The sequence below is a fragment of the Chamaea fasciata genome, unplaced genomic scaffold (genome assembly GCF_029207755.1).
Source record: "Chamaea fasciata isolate MVZ Bird 193981 ecotype frontalis unplaced genomic scaffold, bChaFas1.0.hap1 SCAF_87, whole genome shotgun sequence".
NCBI classification, from domain to species: domain Eukaryota; kingdom Metazoa; phylum Chordata; class Aves; order Passeriformes; family Sylviidae; genus Chamaea; species Chamaea fasciata.
This window is the reverse complement of record NW_027094172.1, coordinates 1-18,533: the sequence shown is the minus strand read 5'-3', so window position 1 is coordinate 18,533 and position 18,533 is coordinate 1. Positions and strand designations below refer to the sequence as shown.

General features: G+C 42.7%; 2 protein-coding genes across 2 annotated transcripts; both read right to left on the bottom strand.

Annotated features, from left to right (window-relative positions):
• Positions 1–664: 664 nt before the first annotated feature.
• On the bottom strand, positions 665–7,903 carry LOC136304425 (inhibitor of nuclear factor kappa-B kinase subunit beta-like). Its single transcript, XM_066207984.1, has 8 exons — positions 7,760–7,903; positions 7,585–7,646; positions 7,059–7,168; positions 6,753–6,802; positions 5,810–5,957; positions 5,479–5,606; positions 4,671–4,761; positions 665–4,138 (listed from the first exon to the last, which is right to left on the bottom strand). The coding sequence occupies exons 1-5, from the start codon at positions 7,872–7,874 to the stop codon at positions 5,947–5,949; spliced, it is 348 nt and encodes a 115-aa protein (XP_066064081.1). The 5' UTR covers positions 7,875–7,903; the 3' UTR covers positions 665–4,138; positions 4,671–4,761; positions 5,479–5,606; positions 5,810–5,946.
• A 266-nt stretch (positions 7,904–8,169) lies between these two features.
• LOC136304424 (inhibitor of nuclear factor kappa-B kinase subunit beta-like) lies at positions 8,170–17,347 on the bottom strand. Its single transcript, XM_066207983.1, has 12 exons — positions 17,329–17,347; positions 14,310–14,470; positions 12,585–12,746; positions 12,091–12,160; positions 11,585–11,673; positions 11,030–11,119; positions 10,519–10,643; positions 10,082–10,189; positions 9,645–9,774; positions 9,008–9,202; positions 8,643–8,755; positions 8,170–8,288 (listed from the first exon to the last, which is right to left on the bottom strand). The coding sequence occupies exons 3-11, from the start codon at positions 12,600–12,602 to the stop codon at positions 8,690–8,692; spliced, it is 891 nt and encodes a 296-aa protein (XP_066064080.1). The 5' UTR covers positions 12,603–12,746; positions 14,310–14,470; positions 17,329–17,347; the 3' UTR covers positions 8,170–8,288; positions 8,643–8,689.
• Positions 17,348–18,533: the final 1,186 nt, after the last annotated feature.

Sequence of the window (18,533 nt, the reverse complement as noted above, 5' to 3'; positions counted from 1 at the left end):
ACCTGCAGCACAATGGAAAAAGCAAAAAAAAAGGATGTGAAAATACATATACCGACACCTGACTTATACACATCAGTATTCATCAATTAAAAGAGCCTGTGATGACTTCTCCAAACTGTCACTGGGGAATGACAAGCAACAGTCATTTCAGCCAAACTGGTACTCACATATCCTCTTGGCTGTGGGAACTCTGGGTCACACCCATTTCTTTTACCATTTTTTCCTGCAATGTAACTGAAAGTGACATTGACATTTGTGCCTTGGAAAAGTTACTGTTATCCTCCTTGTTGACAGGATTATTCTACTGCCTGATGTTTTGTTTATTTTCTAAGCAATTGCCAAGAATACTGTCTGTGCCTGTCATCAGTCTACATGTTGACTGGTACCTACGCATCACACTGGAAGATCAGAATCCTTAAAAGACACTTTCCTTCTCAACTCTTGAAAAGACATTCACAACACCTCCAGTAGAATCTGAAGATGCCAGCTATTAGGAGACAGAATTGACCACAATTTAGTCAAAGTGCACCATCACACCTCCTACTAAGAAGATTTTAAGAACTGGAAGGTCTGTTCTTGTGGGAAATCCGTGGCGGGAGAAATGTGCACTCAATATGAGTGATCGGCAAATCTCGTTTATTGATAATTCATACAATGCTTTTATAATAACACTAATAAGCTCATGCATATTTCAAAAGTTAAGCTCAGGATTGGTGCTCAGACTAAAAGTCAGCTACGCCTCTTTCTACATTTCTTTGTGGTTACACAGTTTGAGTAAGTTTTTGTTTTACCGTGCTTCTCCCTCATATCTTTCAGCTACAAGGTCTTGTTATCGTATCCCAGCTGTGCTCAAGGACATGCGAAGCTTGCTGCCTTGCTGGTTCTCATGAGAGTGCCTGTGTGCTCAGCAAAGCTCCCTCATGTCTACGTGACCTTTTGCAGCTAGCCAGTTATCAATCACACTCTCCAGACAGAAACTTTCTCCCTCAGAAATGCCCACGATGAAGGAGAAAGGCATGCATGGCATTGTGTTTGTTTCCAGCTGTCATCACTGCTTAGCCCTAATCTTGGCATTCAGGTGGCCTGAGACGCTTTGAAGATGGTGTATTTAAACGATTATAACTCAACAACATTGTTTTCAGTCTTATTCTCATAACTGAAGTCTCCTTTATGTGTTACTGCACACTGGCTTACTTGAGACAAGCAACCAGGTTATCTGGGTGGGTTGGTTTTGTTTTTGGCTTGTTTGGTTTGGTTTTTTTTGTCAGAACCTTAAACTGTAGGTCTCTGGCAAGTCTTGTTCCGTTCTGCAAGCAAAACATGCTTTGTGCAAAAAAAAATAGGAGCAGGAGTCTGCCAGCTCCAGCTAGGAAGTAGTGAGCCTGGGTTCAGGGAAGTATTGGATCTCTTGGTTCATTTTAGGAGATAATGTCAAATCATTGTGGGGAAGGGTTAATCTTAAGAGTTACTAAACAAAGCAAGGCCTGACACACTTGCATCTATTACAAACAGGAATGACAGCACTGAGTTTGGTGGGTCTGTTTATCAGAAGGTTACTAATAAGGTTGAGACATCAGTCAATCTTGCATGGACTGCTGGCAGTAACAACACACGTTTTGGTATTGCTGGAAAGTACCAAATGGATGAGAAGACTTCCGTTGTGGTAAGAATTTTGTTACAGAAATGAGTATTTCAAGCTCCCCTAAATACTGAAAATTTGTAATGAAGCAGTTGCTTGAACTAGTTACTGAGGAAGTATGGTAGATTGCGAACTGTGGCTTCTGTTGTGGTACAAATTTAAACTGGGACCTCACACATCGTACTTGTGAACTTATGGAGGAAAAGAAATCTTAAATATAATTTTGTCCATAGTGAAATAGTCTGACTAGTGTGCTTGGAATAGCATGCTACTGTGCTGAAAAATGTCTTTTAAAAGACAATGAAAGTGTCCTTTTAATTCTTAAATCCATAATGTAAAACCATATTATAATTACAATGGTGGAAGTTTACCTGAGCTTACAGCCTTCTCCTAACAGTAAGTTAACCACTGAAAGTTAGCTGACGTGTGTGTTTTAAGACCAAGAACTGAAGTAGCAAGCATTTATGTTTCAAAACAACAATTAGTTCCAGGACCACTGAACCAAAATTGAAAATGAGAAATACTGTTGTTAAGAGCTCAAAACTTAGTAATGCAAAAAGGGGATTGCATATTCATGTATTTCTTGCTCATTAGAAGAAAAAAGAAAATCACTCCTGAGTGATGTGAACAAGACAGGCTCTGAGGGACTGCAGTAAGTAGCTCTTTAAAAGATATAAAGACATAATAGACGAGGCAGTGAAAAACAGCATGGCATTCTGTGAAGGCAGAATTCGCACCATTTGCTTAAGCTGAAAACTCCTGAGAAAAGGAAAAGATTGGAACATGCTTCTAAGAGAGGTTGGTCTCCAAGTAGCTCAAGAGTGTTAATGCATAGGCCACCTTCTCAGGGGACTGAGATTCTTCTGTATGAATACTTACACAGTTTATAAATACTGTGATTTTTTTTTATAGGCTAAAGTGAACAATGCCAGCCTCATTGGAATTGGTTACACTCATGCCCTTCGACCTGGTACGCAGTTCTCACTGGTAGCAGCAAATGGTGTTAAGTACTACACTATGGTTTAATTCACTGTCATCTTAAGAACAGACTAGATGAACAAAGGAGCTAGAAGTCTACGCAGACTCAGAGAACTAAAGGATGTCTGTGTATGCAAGTTCCTGTGGCAACTAAGCCACATTAGTGAGGTCAAGGACCTGAGGAAGAGCACTGTACTGGGATGTCAGTGCATGATGGTTCTCGTGACTTGCTTTTGTAGGTGTAAAGCTGACCCTCTCAGGCTTGATTGATGGCAAGAATTTCAGTGCTGGAGGTCACAAAATTGGGCTGGGATTTGAGCTGGAAGCCTAACACAGCTTTAAGTAAAACAACTGGTGGTGCTCTGGAAGATGAAGGAAAAGTGTACCCGGTGCATTTCAGCCTTAATATTACTCAGAAATTTGAAGAAGTGTGAACTTTCTACTCTGCCCAAGAATGACTTTAACCCAATGCTGAAGTCCAGAGTGTGCCAGCACAACAAAGGAAGACACTTGAAGGCATGCATGGAAGTTGTGATGTTTGTGCCACATTTCAGTTTCCTGTATTTTAAATCTGTTCCAAAAAAACCAAAAGAAAATCCAACCTCTCCCTATTATCGTATTGCATTTTGCATGTCCTATACTTCACAGCCTTTTATAAAAGGAGGTCTCTGTGTTGTAGTGGAAATTTGGGGTTAGAACAGAATGAAATAAATTGGTCACAGTCAGAACACAAGGTTGGTGTGTGTTGACTCTCACCAAGGTTCCATCCAGCTGGGTTTTTTGGTCTTTTTTTCATCTTTTCATGCAACTTTAAGCATGGTTAATAGATAATCTGCAAATGCTTTGTTACACGATACCTGTACACTGAAGATTTCCTTCTTTGGTTTCCAGGCTAACATTCTTACACCTCTCACGTTTTAGAGACCTGCACAGTGAAAGCAGTTTTTTCCATTATAGTGTTATTGAGCGCATCAAAAAGAGCAAACCAAAAGTTTACATGTTTTAGATAATTTCGTTCCCATACAGGAAACAAGTATTAGGTAAGTACAACCATTACACTTAAAGAAAAAAAGTGCAAATCAGCAAAGTTAAGCAATTAAGTTCACAGTTCATTAGGAAGGTGACATCTACCAGTGACTGGGTATACCTTGTCCATTGTTCATTAGAAAGCCTAAAATGCAGCAAAACAGCCACAGGCGATGCCCAAGGGAAGACGTATCAGGACAGAGATCTGCTGTCTTAAGGCACAATTAAGAACATTCTCCAAGCAGTTAGAACAGGCATTCCCTAATGTATCTTTGTGAAAGTGTCTGAGAAGTGGATACTAAAAGCTAAGCCATATGTATCACATAAGCAGTTGGTGACAGTAGAAGGCAGCTGATATTCCCTTCTCAGAGGCAGCAGCTTTTCACAGTTGGCTTCCCAAAGCAGCATGGCTTCAGAGGCAACCAGAGTGATTCTACATCTGGGTTTGTTCTGGATTGTTTGTTTCTTCTACCTGAAGCTGCAGCCAGCTCCAGTCTAGAGGCAAAAGAATAAATGAAATTCAACACCAGGCTACAGTTGAGCTTTTTCTAAAATAAAGGTAAAGTGTGTTAAGAGGTATAAAAAATTTACTGGGAACAAATTGGTCAATTTCATGATGAGCCACGTGACTGCTGTCAAGGAAACAACCTACTTGCACTCTCCAGTATTTTACTCTCTCTTCAATATTCTGCATTGTTAAATTAAGGATCCCTGACACCCGCTCATCCCAAATTTGTGTGCAGTTTTGCAGTAGTTTTGTACAACAGCCAAGTGCTTTGCCCCATCCTTTACTGTTTAGCGCAGCAAGTTCCCAGCATGTGGCTCCCAGTTTTGGCAAGCAGAATATGTCAGGCGCAGATTATGAGGGAACCGGTGCTTCCTATCTCTGTGCATCTCCTACTCTCCCCCCTGGCCATGAGTAAAATGCAGATTTCATTTAGCTGTGTTAGTGGTGGCAAAGTTGCACATTCAGAACTTCGAAGCCAGGCACTTCCTTAGTCCATTTACAGAAGAGTGAATACATTACCAAGAAACTCTGCTCTTGATCCTTCATTGTGTCATGCATCACATTTTCTAGTTGGCTACAAAGTTCCCGAGATTCCAGCAGCAGCTCCTCACTGAAAGGGGCAATTATTACACTATTAATTTCTGTGGCAGTTTAAAGAGATGCTGCCTCTATCATTAAGAAATACTTCTGGCAGATACGCTGCAGAACACTGAAGTTAGTCAGGTCATAGGCTTGTAATTCATACTGCAACTTGAAAAGTTGGTGGCAGCCCCTGATTTACCAAACGGGGGAAAGGAAATGTATTCCAAGATGGAATTGGGTTCTTATTAGGTGGAAACACTGCTGCTAGAGGAAAAGCTGAGAAGCCTATAAACTTAAGGATGGGGCAACAGGCAAAAAAACAAACCAAGGTCTTTCATTCCAAGTGGTAACCCAGTTCAATTAAGCAAGCCGGAACTACGCATGCAGCAGTCTCAATGACACAGCTCAGCTACTGTGACCTTACATGACAATACTTCATCAGTTCTTGCTGGCAGTGTACTTCCAAGTGAGCCCAACCATCTCAGATTAAAGGAAGAAAACCAAAAAACCACTTTTGTTACTGAGGCTGGGGGAAGTGAAGCCATGCATGATACCCAATTTTCATACGGAAGATCTGAAAGCCCCAGCAAGTCTTAACTACCAAGTAAACTAAGGCTGTTGACAATGCAAGCTGAACACAAAGCGTAAAATATGAGAAACCCTGTGTGCCATTATTGCACAAAGCAGGAAGCCTAGCTTTGTAGTGGTGGCATTAGCAGCCGAAGAACTCCAGACTTTGCCTCACCTTTTTCTTACAGATTCTGATAAATTGAATGTTCCAGAAGGGACTTGCAGCAGCAGTTGACCTGAGCTACCAAGACGGGATGTGTTCACGCTCTCTGGACTGCCAGTAACAGGACCACGCACTTTACTCTGAAGAAAACACAGAATATTCAGAGTGTAATTGTTCCCACTAGTTTTCAGCAGCCGGGAATATGAGACAACCTGGAACTTGGCTTTCATACTGATTCAAAAGAAAGAAAAGAACCATAGGATACACTCAATTTACTATTGTTTCAGTAGCCTGTGCTACAAACCATATTCTCAGGTTAAAGGGGAGTTCTTATTTTACTTACACAAGCAATTTTCAGCAAGTTCCACAGTTCCTTCTGTCGTTTCTCCTGAAGCCTAACAACTGTTTCCTCATCTTCACTCATCAGATTCATCACTTTCTCCACTCTGGGGAACAATTCCAATGCCTTCTGTTTTCAAACTACAGTTTTACTATTAAAAAAATAAAAACTAATCAGATCACACATGGGCCACTGCAGTAGGAGAACAGTTCTGAAGTTAATTATTTTCTGTTAACACTGCAAGATCTCAAGAGTCATATGCAATGAGTTTTAAACCTTCTCTTGCTGGAAGAGAAAATACCTTCTCTCAACTCTGAATAAAATGTACAAAGCTCACCTGAGCTGAGCATAAATGACTCAAACTTTTTTTTCAGAGGTCTGGATTGCCTGTAGAAGCAGTCGTACTATTTCCTGGCTGTCACCGCCTGTCCTCTGATCCGGAATGAGAGCCAATATTACACAGAAAGGTCGGTTTATAGGACAGAGTGAGAAGATTCTTAGCGGCTCATTTCCACTACTGCTTTAATCCTGAAACAGCCAAAGTTCAGGATATGCGAGTTTGAGTGGGATGAATTACACTGAATTTTAGCCACCTTCTTCAAAATTTAAAGAACTTGAAAAGGAGAGTTGGGACTGGATCAAAGGAACAGTCGTGTCTTTCATCCTTTCTACCCAGAAAGGTTGGTTGTTGCTTGTGGCAACAGCCTGCTCTGAGAAGAGCTCCAGAGGAGTTTCGAGAACAGCTCACAAAGCACCAAGAAAGGAAGGCTGGCCTAGTGTGAAACTGACTCCCTGACTTCCCTCTCGAGAAAAGGCAATCCAGGAGAGCCCATGTGCTGCTAGTGTCTGGGCAGGCCTAGAAGTCAGATAGTTTTCTCAATGATCGTTACTACATCTCCAAAGTTACACACAAAGCAAGCTGACCTTGAGCTAAAGCGTCTTTTACCTCTTGGCTTCTCTCTGAGTCTTCGGTACAGCTCTCTGGCTTGTTCTTCTCTAGAAGAAAAAAGCAGGAAAGAAAAGGATTTCCAAAGAACCAAAACATGGAACAAATAGTTTGAGAACTCAAATCTTTTCTATACCTGTCTGCCATTTCAGAACAATGACAGATGAGTCAAAAAACATCTTTAGTGTTAAAGTGCTCCCAGTCCCCCACAATTTGGGGGGAAGAAACAGCCCTTTCACTGTCCTCTAGTGAGTAAGCTTAGCCAGAAACACTCCTGCATCTGAAGCTCAAGGTAGTTCAACTCACAAATCCTCCAGTGTTCCTCCTTGTTTACGACCTAGCGGGCTTCTCTGCAGGTCCACGATGTCTGTCTGCAGGGCCATCATCCTCTTCACTACCTGCTCCACATCATCTTCCTGAAAGCAGGGTAGAACATAAGCAACACAACAGTCTCATACCTAGAGACACTACCACTCACACTCACATTGGTTCTTCCTTTCTCATTCTTATTTCTAAACAAACCAACAAGATGCAAACAGCAGCCTTGGCCAAAGACAAACGAGTCGTTTCAATTCAAGGAAATTCCAAGACGTTTCTGGGGCTTCGCCAAGATCTCCCATTTCCCCCTAAGCCTTACAACAGAATGAGCTTCATGTAGTACTAATAATGGACAAAAATTGTGCCACACAAACCAAGGCAATGTGAAATCTGACATCAGGGCAGATACAAGGGGCTTCTATTTAAGGCAGGGACAATGAAGCTAAAGGGGGAGGAGGGGAGAGATAACAAAAACAAACCTCTTTATGACTAGCAGTTAGATTTAGAAACATACCCACCCACAAAGTTCCACAGCTTGCTCCATCTCTTTCCAGGCAAACAGCAGCTTCTCAGAAGCTACAGGAATCAAAGAAGGGTGACTGGCTTTCTCAGGTTCACAGAGAAGGAGGCAGGTGTTTTTGTGAGGAGAAGAGTCATGAAAAGACCCGTTTGCCAGATGCTATACTCACTAACTCCAAACTCAATCTGCTCTTTATACTTTTCCAGGTCAATTTGGATGCTTGTTTTAAAGAAGTCCAGCTTTGCTTCCAGCTGCTGAGAAAGGGAGGCCATAGAATTCTTCATCTTCCAGAGGGCACTATTGTAACGCAACAGATTCATCCTGCAAGGACAAGAAGGTCCTATTAGCCTCTGAAAGTAGAAATCCACCAGGCTTTCATTTACATCCAAAACAGATACTTGAGATAGCGCTGAGGACAAATGCAGTTGTGCCAAAGGGCTAACTCTCCACTTTTCATGAATTGCATACAGCTCCAATCACGGGCTTCCCCATTCCAACAGGGTCCCATTTCTGTCTTCCCTTCCACCAGCGCACAAAGACAGAGATAAGTATTGTGGAGAAACGGCCACCGTACATGGCTGCTCGCTGCCCCTGCTGAAGCCGATTACAGTCCTCTTTCAGCATCCGCATCGTCTGCCAGATCTGACCCCACACTTCCCGCAACTGGAAAAAGTGGAGATTCTTCTTTGGATCCTGAACTGAAAACAGAGGAGGTGGGAGAAAGGGAAATGTACATATCAGCGTGAAGCAGGAATACTGTGTTATCACAAACCAGACCAAAACATTGCTCCTTTGAGGGGCATGTTACTGCCTGCAAAGCCTAGAGCTGGATAACCCCTGTGCAGCTCCCCTAGCATGTCAAAATCAAACACCTCCCTTTTTTAGTTATTCTGATAAACTGAATGAATGACAGTCCATTTTACTGCTTCTTCAGTCCCAATACGCAAAAGCTCCCTCTACTCTTTGTGCATGATACAGACCACAAAACACAGACGCCCCTCTCAACACTGACCCCGGCCCGCCCTTCATATTCATGCCAGAGGAGTCCTTACGGATGCAGCCAACACTTTCTGGATGAGGACGCAAGGCCACCTGAGCCTCAGGAAACTTTCTTGTTATCAAAGAGGAAGAGAAGGTCTGTGTCTGCTGCTGCAGCATCATTCCCCTGCACAAGACAAAAGACCCAACCAGGTTTTCTTGGGAAGAGCAAGCCTTGGCAACACCACAAACAGAAGAGTCCTCCTCAAACAAACACAGAGCACCAAAGGCAACAGGCTGCCTACGCTACAGTGGCTGTTAGGTCTGTGAGGTTACCATGACAAAAGCATGCCACAACAGCAGGGAGTGCTGTGATCCCAAAGCGAGTGCAGTGACTTCTGATTCACTCAAACTTAAGAAAGGGAATACCGAGACTCACCTTGCCATCAGCTGTATGTTTAGTGACCAACTTCTGAGAAAACAATTCAAGTCCTGCTTCCTGCACTAGTTCCTGGTCCTGTTCTGGAATTCCTGTATCTGACTGAATCCTGGCCTTCACACTCTGCAGAGTCTCTTCCTCTGTCACAGGGTAGGTGTGCACAGTTCCCGTAACCATGTTCAAAGCGTGAAGCACCTACCAGAAGAGTAGCATGGCATGAGAAAGGCTGAAGATACATTGGTCATCTTAGAGCAGAGATTGAGGGACCGAAAAAATGACCACCAAGAAACTCTTCAAAGCACTTGGCAGAATCAAGAAGTCACTTTACAGCTACTTCCTAACATTATGGCAAAGTTCTTGTCCTCCATCAAGTGGAAGAGAGGCCACATGGCAGTTAAATACCTGTAGAATCCTCTATCAGAATATGGAACCAAGCATGCACAGAAGCTATTCGCTACTCCCAACAAGCTCAGGGAGTATTTGTCCTCAAAGAAGCAAGAGGAAAGCACCTGTCACTAACGATCAGGAGACAGTTCTATGAGTTTCTGCCTCACTCTTCCTCCTAAGTCCAGGATTCAGAGGCTCAGGAAACTGCTCTCTGGAAAACTTTTTAGGCTAATACAGACATATTGCTTACCTTCAAGTTCAAAATGTCATCCAATGCTTTGAAACACCCATTGGGTCCATAGGTAGGATCTGTACCTCTCTGACGTGGGTGCCACATTAACATGAGTTGCGGCCATTTCTCCAGCCTCCCAGACAAAACACTGAGCAACAAAAACCAGATCAGAAAAGGTAAAAGTTCATTGGCAGTAACGATACGGCCTGTTCTGTGTGGGAGGACTGACAAAACTGCCCCCCTCCTTCTCCCTCCAGCACTCCACCTCTCCCCATCACAAACGCAGTGTTTAGAAGGCAGAAACCAAGACTACACAAGTCTGACAAGTGACAGTAGTACTGCCTGTGTCACGCACTCAATGTATTCACAGATTAACACAGTAAGGCATATAACACAAACTTGGTCCTTTTGCAGAAGAATCAGTTTATCTCAGCACAGCAATTTTTAGTACTCACCTGTTTAGATTGTTGGGGCAGGGCAAACTGCTAGAAAACTTGACTTCTCCGGATAAGTCTTCTGAAACAACAATATCCAGCTCACTCTTCTGATGCACTTTTGTATGCCTAATGTAAGCGAGTACAATGGTGAAAAAATTGCCCGCCTTTCCCAGCCTGCATGCTAGTAGGCTCTTGAAAGCTACTCTTGACATATAATACAGATGCCACTTTGGTTTCTGTTACCTGCCCTGCGGGAGTCAGCCCTTATCCCATAGAGCAAGGATCAGGAATGCTGAACTTGCTCAGGTGAGTCAAGCCCCCGTGAAAGGGGTCACTTTCCAAAAGGGCAAGAAACATGGGGATATTATCCTCAGAATCAAGGGACCACACTTCTGCTTCCTGTAAACAGGAAAGTCACATCATGCCCACTTACCACCCAGCCACGGTTCACTCACCATTGCACTGGCTGCCAGTTGGGTAGGAATGGTCGGAAGCCTGTAATGCACTCAAAGGCAAGCGTGCCAAAGCTCCAGGAATCCACTGTCACCCTATACTTCTGCTGTTCCAGCAGCTCTGGGGCCTGATACAGTTTACACGCATGAGACAAAGCCAGATGGCTTTGGCCAGAAAGCTCTCAGCTTTCTCTGTCCCTTAACATCTCATTAACATTTGTACAAATAATTAAAGACATTACTGAACGCTGCCTCTCAAGTGCTTTAAGACCCTCCTGGAGTGAGTAGCATAAGTTACTGGCACTCCTGCTTATTTATAACAGATGCAGGTAGCACAAAACCCAGTCTCAGCAAAACCCAGCGTCAGCAAAAAAGCAGTCACCTTTGCTAGCTTCAGCACCACAAACGCACCCCATACCGTGCAAGTACCTAATCCCAGCCCAAAGCTTGGTAACAGTTAATTCTATCCCACTAGAAAGCAGTAGCTGCTCTTCTAGCTGAATTCCTTTCTTACCAAGTACTGCAGAGTCCCAACAAAGGATGTGCACAGGCTCCCCTGATCCAACTCCTTAGCATAACCAAGGTCAATGATTTTGTGTATTAACTGAAACACACAACAGAGAATAAGAATGCCAGACTGAAGTCCTGTTAAAAGCACATCATACAGCAGAAAGAAAAGGTCTGGCTCTTCAAAGCTATGCAGGAAAGGTGCCAGTGAAGAGATAGAAGCAGAAATGGGAGGCTACTGTAGATTTCTAAAACCACAATGAATTTGAAGGTGTTGTAGCACACTTAGCAGTTACGCCTCTAGCTCCTTCCGATCTTTGGTCAATCAGTACAGTCTGCTTCTTTCCTTAATAGTTGAAAGTCAAAATGTCAGGTGTTAACAGACGTCTAATACAACGTCTCACCTCAGCTGCACACAGAATACTATGTGACAGTGACCTGAGACAGGTGTTATCCTGGGCTGAGTGCTCTTGCAGAGGGACCATGTAACTGCATGAAGCACATGCAGGTTCCTTGTAAGTTTACTTGTCTGTGCAGGTAGAGACGACTGCTTCCTGCTTACCCTTTGCTCTCCTTGCTGCAGCACAATGTTCTCTGGCTTCAGGTCTCTATGGATGATCCTGTTCTCATGAAGGTATCTGAGAGCAGAAGCTGAGACAGAAAAAGCCAGTTGTTAGAGCTAAGTAACAGTACCTAGCATGAGCTCAGTAAGGATTCATCTATTCTATCTAGTAATAAGCATGGCTTTCACATCAGACCTTGTACAATCAAACATACAATGAAACACTGAGTGTCAGGGGTAAAGTCAGCACCATAGAACTCTGGACACAAATTGAGTTCTCTCTCCGGATGTTCCCTCACATCCTTCCTGTAAACTGTAGTAATGCTGGCTAGCTTCCAGTAGGCAAGAACCTCCCCAGACTCCCAACACTTTTGGGAAATGATCAAGATCATAAAAGGTCAGTCTGAAATGGAGTCACTAAGGTCACTACTGTATATCTGGAGAGTGGACTCAGGACTAAAAGGGTTTCCATAGTTCAGACAACTGAAGGTACTGCCACCACTTACCAATGTCAGATAACAAGATAAGAATAGCTTCTTCCCGCAAGCCACAGCAATTCTCCAGCTGGTCCAGGTACTGCAAGTAAGGAACACAGAATGTAGTCTTTCCCTTCTCTATCCCGAGGGAACTCCAGAGTTCCACAAATTCTCAGGGATGCGAGAAGTTTCAGCAACAGCAATTAAATTCTCCAGAAGCACAAAACTCTATGGACTGTGACTTGCGGTAGCAGCAATTACAGCTTTGTGCCTTGGTTTAATTGCATGGGAAAGAAGATGAAAGAAGTCACTGTCATCCCGTTTTCATCCTTCTATTTGTTCCATCCCTCTTTGCCTGACAGTATCAACTCCCATCTGAGGCCTAAGGTCTGTGTTTTAGCTATGGGCAGATTATAGCAAAGGTCAGAAAAGCCTTAGGATTAGAACTACCATGTGTTATCTCTTCCTATGACAGACAAGAGTTCATCACTTTCAGGAAGGGTACAGCCTACAGATGCACCTACCCCACAATGGTACCACATCTACATGACACCTTACAATCTTCCACTAGGGATCAATGAAGGTTCTCTCCCAAGAGTACTGATAGACGAGTCAGACTATGTAAATCGATTTGGAGAAAGCAGAAACTCTTCTTGGTGGATTGAAGAGGGCTTTGAAGTGTAAAGCTGCTGAAGAGATTAGAGGGAATAATGTATAGTTGTGACTGCATAGAAGGGACATACAGAAAGATGCTGCAACAAATAAATGAGACTATCAGAAAAAAAGCTAGCCTGCCAGACCATTGCCATAACTCTGCCTTTTTAGCAAAAGCGTATGATACTAGTAAAAACTAAAGGCTTAGTTGGGAAGAATCGGTAGAAATATTGAAAATAAGTCCTCACCTATCATCAAGCAAAGTCATTTTGCCTACACATTCTCTACACAAGAGAGAATCTTCACTCTCACCCAAAGTAGCAGTCTACAAGAAATGCAGATCCTCTTAAACCACAGTTAACACAAACTGACCCTTCAGCAGACCCTCTGCAAGAGATCTCTTAAGTAGGTGTCAGTAATCAGAATCTCAATTAACGCATTTAAATCACCATTACACTGCATCATCAGATAAGCCCATCTCTCTAATAGTGCACATGGTACTACTGTTGGCATCCTACAATTTAGGGAAAAAGTACTTGGAATTTACTTCTGTATTATTCCCCAGGAAGCACTCTCTCAGTTTCCTCCAGATGTAAATGAGTGTGCTTTAGCTTATCGAGTTTCTAAGTTTATCAAGTAAAAGCACATCTGGATCCAGCCTGGCAGTTTCCCTAGGAAGACCAGGACAGTTAGACCAGACAGCTGAGAAGTGATGGGTTGAAAAAAATGTATAAAAAGAATTCTCATCATTTAAAACTTTCATTTAAAGTTACACCTTGAACTCCATTCACACTGTAAACTTCCTTTGTTCAACATCCTATTTTTTGTCTCTACAGATAATTTGATCTTTAGAGCTGATGTGAAAAACACTCCGAATGGAAGGCAAGCTCCCATGTCTCCTTGTGCTGGTAGGAGCAATCATGACTGTCCAGTGCCAGGTAAGAGGCTAAGGCATCAAATAATTCTCTTGCCATCTTCCTGTATTTTCAGCAGCATTTCTTTGCCATTGGCTGCAGCTGTCTGCATCAGACAGAATGAGAATCTGCTTAGCTCACTACAAATCAGAGGAAGAAAAATGTTACAAAGTGGTCTATCATTGTGGATGTGTTATGTGTTATCCTGGCTCGTTTTCATTTCAAGACTTGCAAGTAAACAAGTCTTCTCCGGGTATTCTTGGTGTATCTGTTCACTGTCACCTTTCACTGTTAATAAGAACTCCATTGTAACCAGCCTTCCGTCTTCTATGGTCATCATCTTCATCACTATTCTCACTTAAAACTGCACGTCAGTGGTTCCCTTGTCCCCTCACTTTAAGCCTCACACCACACACAGCTTGAGTAAATGCTACACAATTCCAGAACGTTTACTCCCTTTCTCAAAAAATTGCTATCCCACATTTCCTCCTTCTTATCTTCTTTCTCTTGTGGCCTAATCAAAGAAGCTTTCTAAATTGGTTTCCTCCATTAAACTTTATCCAAAATATTTCATTTAACTGGCTGCAAGAGACATGTCTCTTAAAGATAATCAAGCTACAAAGTCTCACGGGGAAACTGCATGTCAGTGAGCAAAAGTAACTGCTTGTTGACTGTACCTACCTTGGAAATTATTTGCTTGAACCTCCTTCAAATAGCAGAAAGCTGGCAAGCTTTAGTTAGCATTTGCAACGCCCCAAGAACACATAATGACTTCACACACAATGTGAGTACGGCATATCCCAAATTCACCTCACTCAGATGACAAGCAATCACCTGGTAATCTGTGGAACAAAATGATTTACAATTCTTAGGAACCCATCCTGAGGTACTAGAGGCACTTTTCACTGTACTGTCTGACAAGAGGGCAGACAATTCCTCTGAGCTTCCTGATTTACATGCCCTTAAGAAAAGGACTGACTCTTTGAAGGCACTTGTTCTCTCATCTTTTTTAAGAGAGCAGTTACTCACAGAATTAACCTCCTTTGCTTGCAGGGCTTACACATGCGTTTCAAACGAGGAGCCAGATCTAGAGGTAAGCCAGGCTAACTAAAACCATGTTAGCTGGAGCATTATGAACATGGGAGGGGAATGCAAATCATGCTGAGGAAACAGAGCCTGAGAGCTTTTTGTCATGGTTATGTGGATAAGAGATTCAGAAGGCAAAATACCAGAGCGTTAATACCATCCACAACAAAGTTTTCCCCTCCCTCTGCTCTTCTTGAAAGAAAGAGAGACGAGTCAATAGTGGAACAGTACATTTGGCAGCACAGCAGCAAGAGAGATGGGACAATTGTGGTCGGAGAAGGAAAAAGGGCAACCCATTAGACAGATGCTCCCATCACAGATGCTTTTCTCCTGGAAATAGAAGGGAGTCCTTTTGCTCAGCCAGGTCTTTTCCCTGAACTAAAAGAGGATTTCCTTTCTCTGATTACAGCCATTTGCACAGATAATTCATCTGCAGAAATTTACCAGTACAGGGGGACCTGGCTGAGGCTTTCAGGGAGCAGAATCAAATACTGTAGGTGTGGCAGTGGTTGGAGTCACTGCCACACTGCGCCTGTCAGAGGTAACTATGACAAAGAAAAAGGAAATGGTGAGAGCTTGTCCATCTAATCATCCACTGTCAGGGCCAGAGTTACTGCACAGAAAATTTGTCTGGGAATAGAAGAGGATAGAAAAGAAAATACCAGTATACACTGTCATGGGCGGGACTAAGTGGGAGTGGGCATGGAGCTGAGAAAGTCTGATAGAATATGTGGAGAGAATGAAACAGAGAAAAAATTGAAGCGCTACACAAAAAGGCTGTAAGCACATGGCAATAACAGGTGGGTAGGGAAAAACAGAACAGGCTAAAAGAGACTGACAGGAAAATGAAAGGTGTGTCTACATTTCCAGCTTCTTGCTTCTGTGAAATCTAACAGTATTTCCTGGCTTTTGCTTATTCCACAGCCTGCACCAGAAATAAAGGCTACAATGGTGGCCAGTGTTCACAGGCATATTATTCCCCACAGCTCTTCATCTGCCAGTGCCACCAAGGTTTCTCAGGGAAGCGGTGTGAAATAGGTGAGTATACCGCATCAACTGCTGTGAACAATGCTGTTGGGGTTAGCTGTGCAGTACACAAGGATGAGATACTCAGAAGCTCCTGCTGTAGGCTAGGCTCTCTAGTAAGTTGTCTTTTTTTATTCTAAAGCTAATACTACAAAGAACTTTTAAGCACATCTTGGTTGTTCTAGGTGTCTCTTAATAAAACTCTAAATTTTGTAACTGAAGACCTTCATATACACTTACAGACTGCCTGACAGGGCATTTTCACTGACTTACTAGACAAGACATTTGAGAGCCAAGTTTAAACAGAACAGAGACTGGGGAAACTGTCAGGGAAAAGAATTGGTATGCTGTCCTTAGATTTTCAGATCTTACCTTGTTTTCAGATACTGAAGTTAAATGCTACAAAGACACTGGAGTAACATATAGGGGTATCTGGAGCACGGCAGAGAGTGGAACTGAATGTTTAAATTGGAATAGCAATGGCCTGGTGGACTGGTTCTCTCCACAAGCAGAGAAGCTTCTGCGGCACGGAAAGTGCGTCTCCTAGCCTGGGAAGCGAGAAAGCGCCTGCTCGCCGCGACTAGTAACTAATAACTAGGACTGGTTCCATTGACGCATGCCACACGAGTTTCTTCACCTTACATAGCTTTCATTTCTACTTATGAATGCAATTGACTTTCCCTGCTGTTACTAGTTTTCCTCAGATTTTTAGTCCAGAGGGACTTTTATCCAAAAGGTCCAGGGACAAATAAGCACCAGAGTTTAACTTAACTGTGTTTTCATTCATTTCCACTGTGCTTAAAATTCAAGACTTAAATAAAACTGAAAACACTCCTTCTGCAGTATCCTATACGCAGAATTTGAAAGTTTAAGTAAACTTTAGCATTCCAAGTAACAAGAATTTCCTGTGATCCCCATTTTAATGATGGAGAAGTGGAGCCTCCTCACAATTTCACAGGAGAGCTGGCAAAACCAGGAATGGGTGTCATAATTTCGATCTTTAACCACAGGCATATATTATTTGCTAGATAATATTTTTGTTACGTTGTCTCTGAATTCTGCACATTGTACTGCTCAATGCTGTTCTGATTAGTAAGACGAGCTGCTTTTCAACCTACTTTGTAACTGTATTTGCCTGAGCTCCCTCCTCTTACTGCATTCTTATGGTGCAAATGGTGTAAGTCGTTAACTTTCTATTACTGTATTCTGTCTCAGCTGTGCTTTTGATGATTACTTGCATCGTGCACTGGGAACGTGTGGGCACGAGGAACTGTGTGGTCTCCGTACTATGGCTGCCTCTTCTTACTGACATCTCTTGACAGGCAGTTTTTCTGGCTGGAAGCTTTGATTCTCAAATAATATGCTAATAGTTAATTATGCTGTCTTCTGATTGTGATGGAACGTGAACAACTGTATTAATAACTAAAATGGGCTTTTTCTTTTCCATGTGTAGTGGTTTGGAAGCAAAACAAATGAGAGGCTCCAAGTCAGAGATACAATTTAATAGGAAAAAAAAAAAAAAAGGAAAGAAAGTAAACTAAAATAGATGCAATAATACAAAAGACCACTGACAGAGTCAGAATACAACCTGAGCGCAGTGATGGAAGCAGTCCAAATGAGGTGGTCTTCCTGAAGCAGTGATCCTGTAGAAAGGTCTGGTAGCTCGGGTCCTCTGGGAATCCAGTGGGTAAGCGCCCCTCTGGTGTTCAGAGTCTCAGCTTATATCCAGGCTGGAATGCTGGGTTCCTCCCTCTGGGCGGAGCATCTCACAATGGGATGGTGAGTCATGTGATAAGGCCTGATGGGCCCATTAACAGGAGGTAGTCCAGGAGGGGGTTATCTGTGAGCTGTGCAGCAAAGGTGCTGATGGGCCCATTAACAGAAGATAAGCCAGAGTGGAGGAGGCAGGGAGCACTGCCTCACCTGGTTTCAACAGTTCATGAAGATGGTGATAGAATATACTTCAACCCAGGACAAATTTTTAAAGCCCCAAAATCCCCTAAATTCACCCCAAAATTTCCACCCAAAATCCCAAAAATTCACCCCAAAATTCCCACTAAAAATTGGGATTTTTAGAGCCCCAAAATCCCTAAAAATTCACCCCAAAATTTCCCCCCAAAATGCCAAAAATCACCCCAAAATTCCCACTAAAAATTGGAACTTTTAGAGCCCCAAAATCCCCCAAAATTCACCCAAAATGCCCCAAAAATGACCCCAAAGATTCCCACTAAAAATCGGGATTTCAGAGCCCCAAAATCCCAGAACATGACCCCAAAATCCCGACTGAAAACTGAGATTTTTTTAAGCCCCAAAAGCTCCCAAATTCACCCCAAACTTCCCACCCAAAATTCCCCCAAAATTCCCATTAAAATTGAAATTTTTAGAGCCCAAAGATCCCCAGAATTCACTCCAAAATTTCCTGCTTAAAGTGGGAATTTTTAGAGCCCCCAAATCCCAAAAATTCCCCCAAAAATTGAGATTTTTAAAGCCCCAAAATCCCCCAAATTCACCCCAAAATTCCCACCTAAAATCCCTCAAAAAACCGCAAAATTCCCACTAAAAATTGGAATTTTTAAAGCCCCAAAATCCCCTAAATTCACCCCAAAATTTCCACCCCAAATCCCAAAAATTTACTCCAAAATTCCCCCCCAAAATTGAGATTTTTAAAGCCCAAAAATCCCCTAAATTCACCCCAAAATTTCCACCCAAAATCCCTAAAAATGACCCTAAAATTTCCACTGAAAACTGAAATTTTTTAAGCCTCAAAATCCCTCAAATTTACCCCAAAATTCC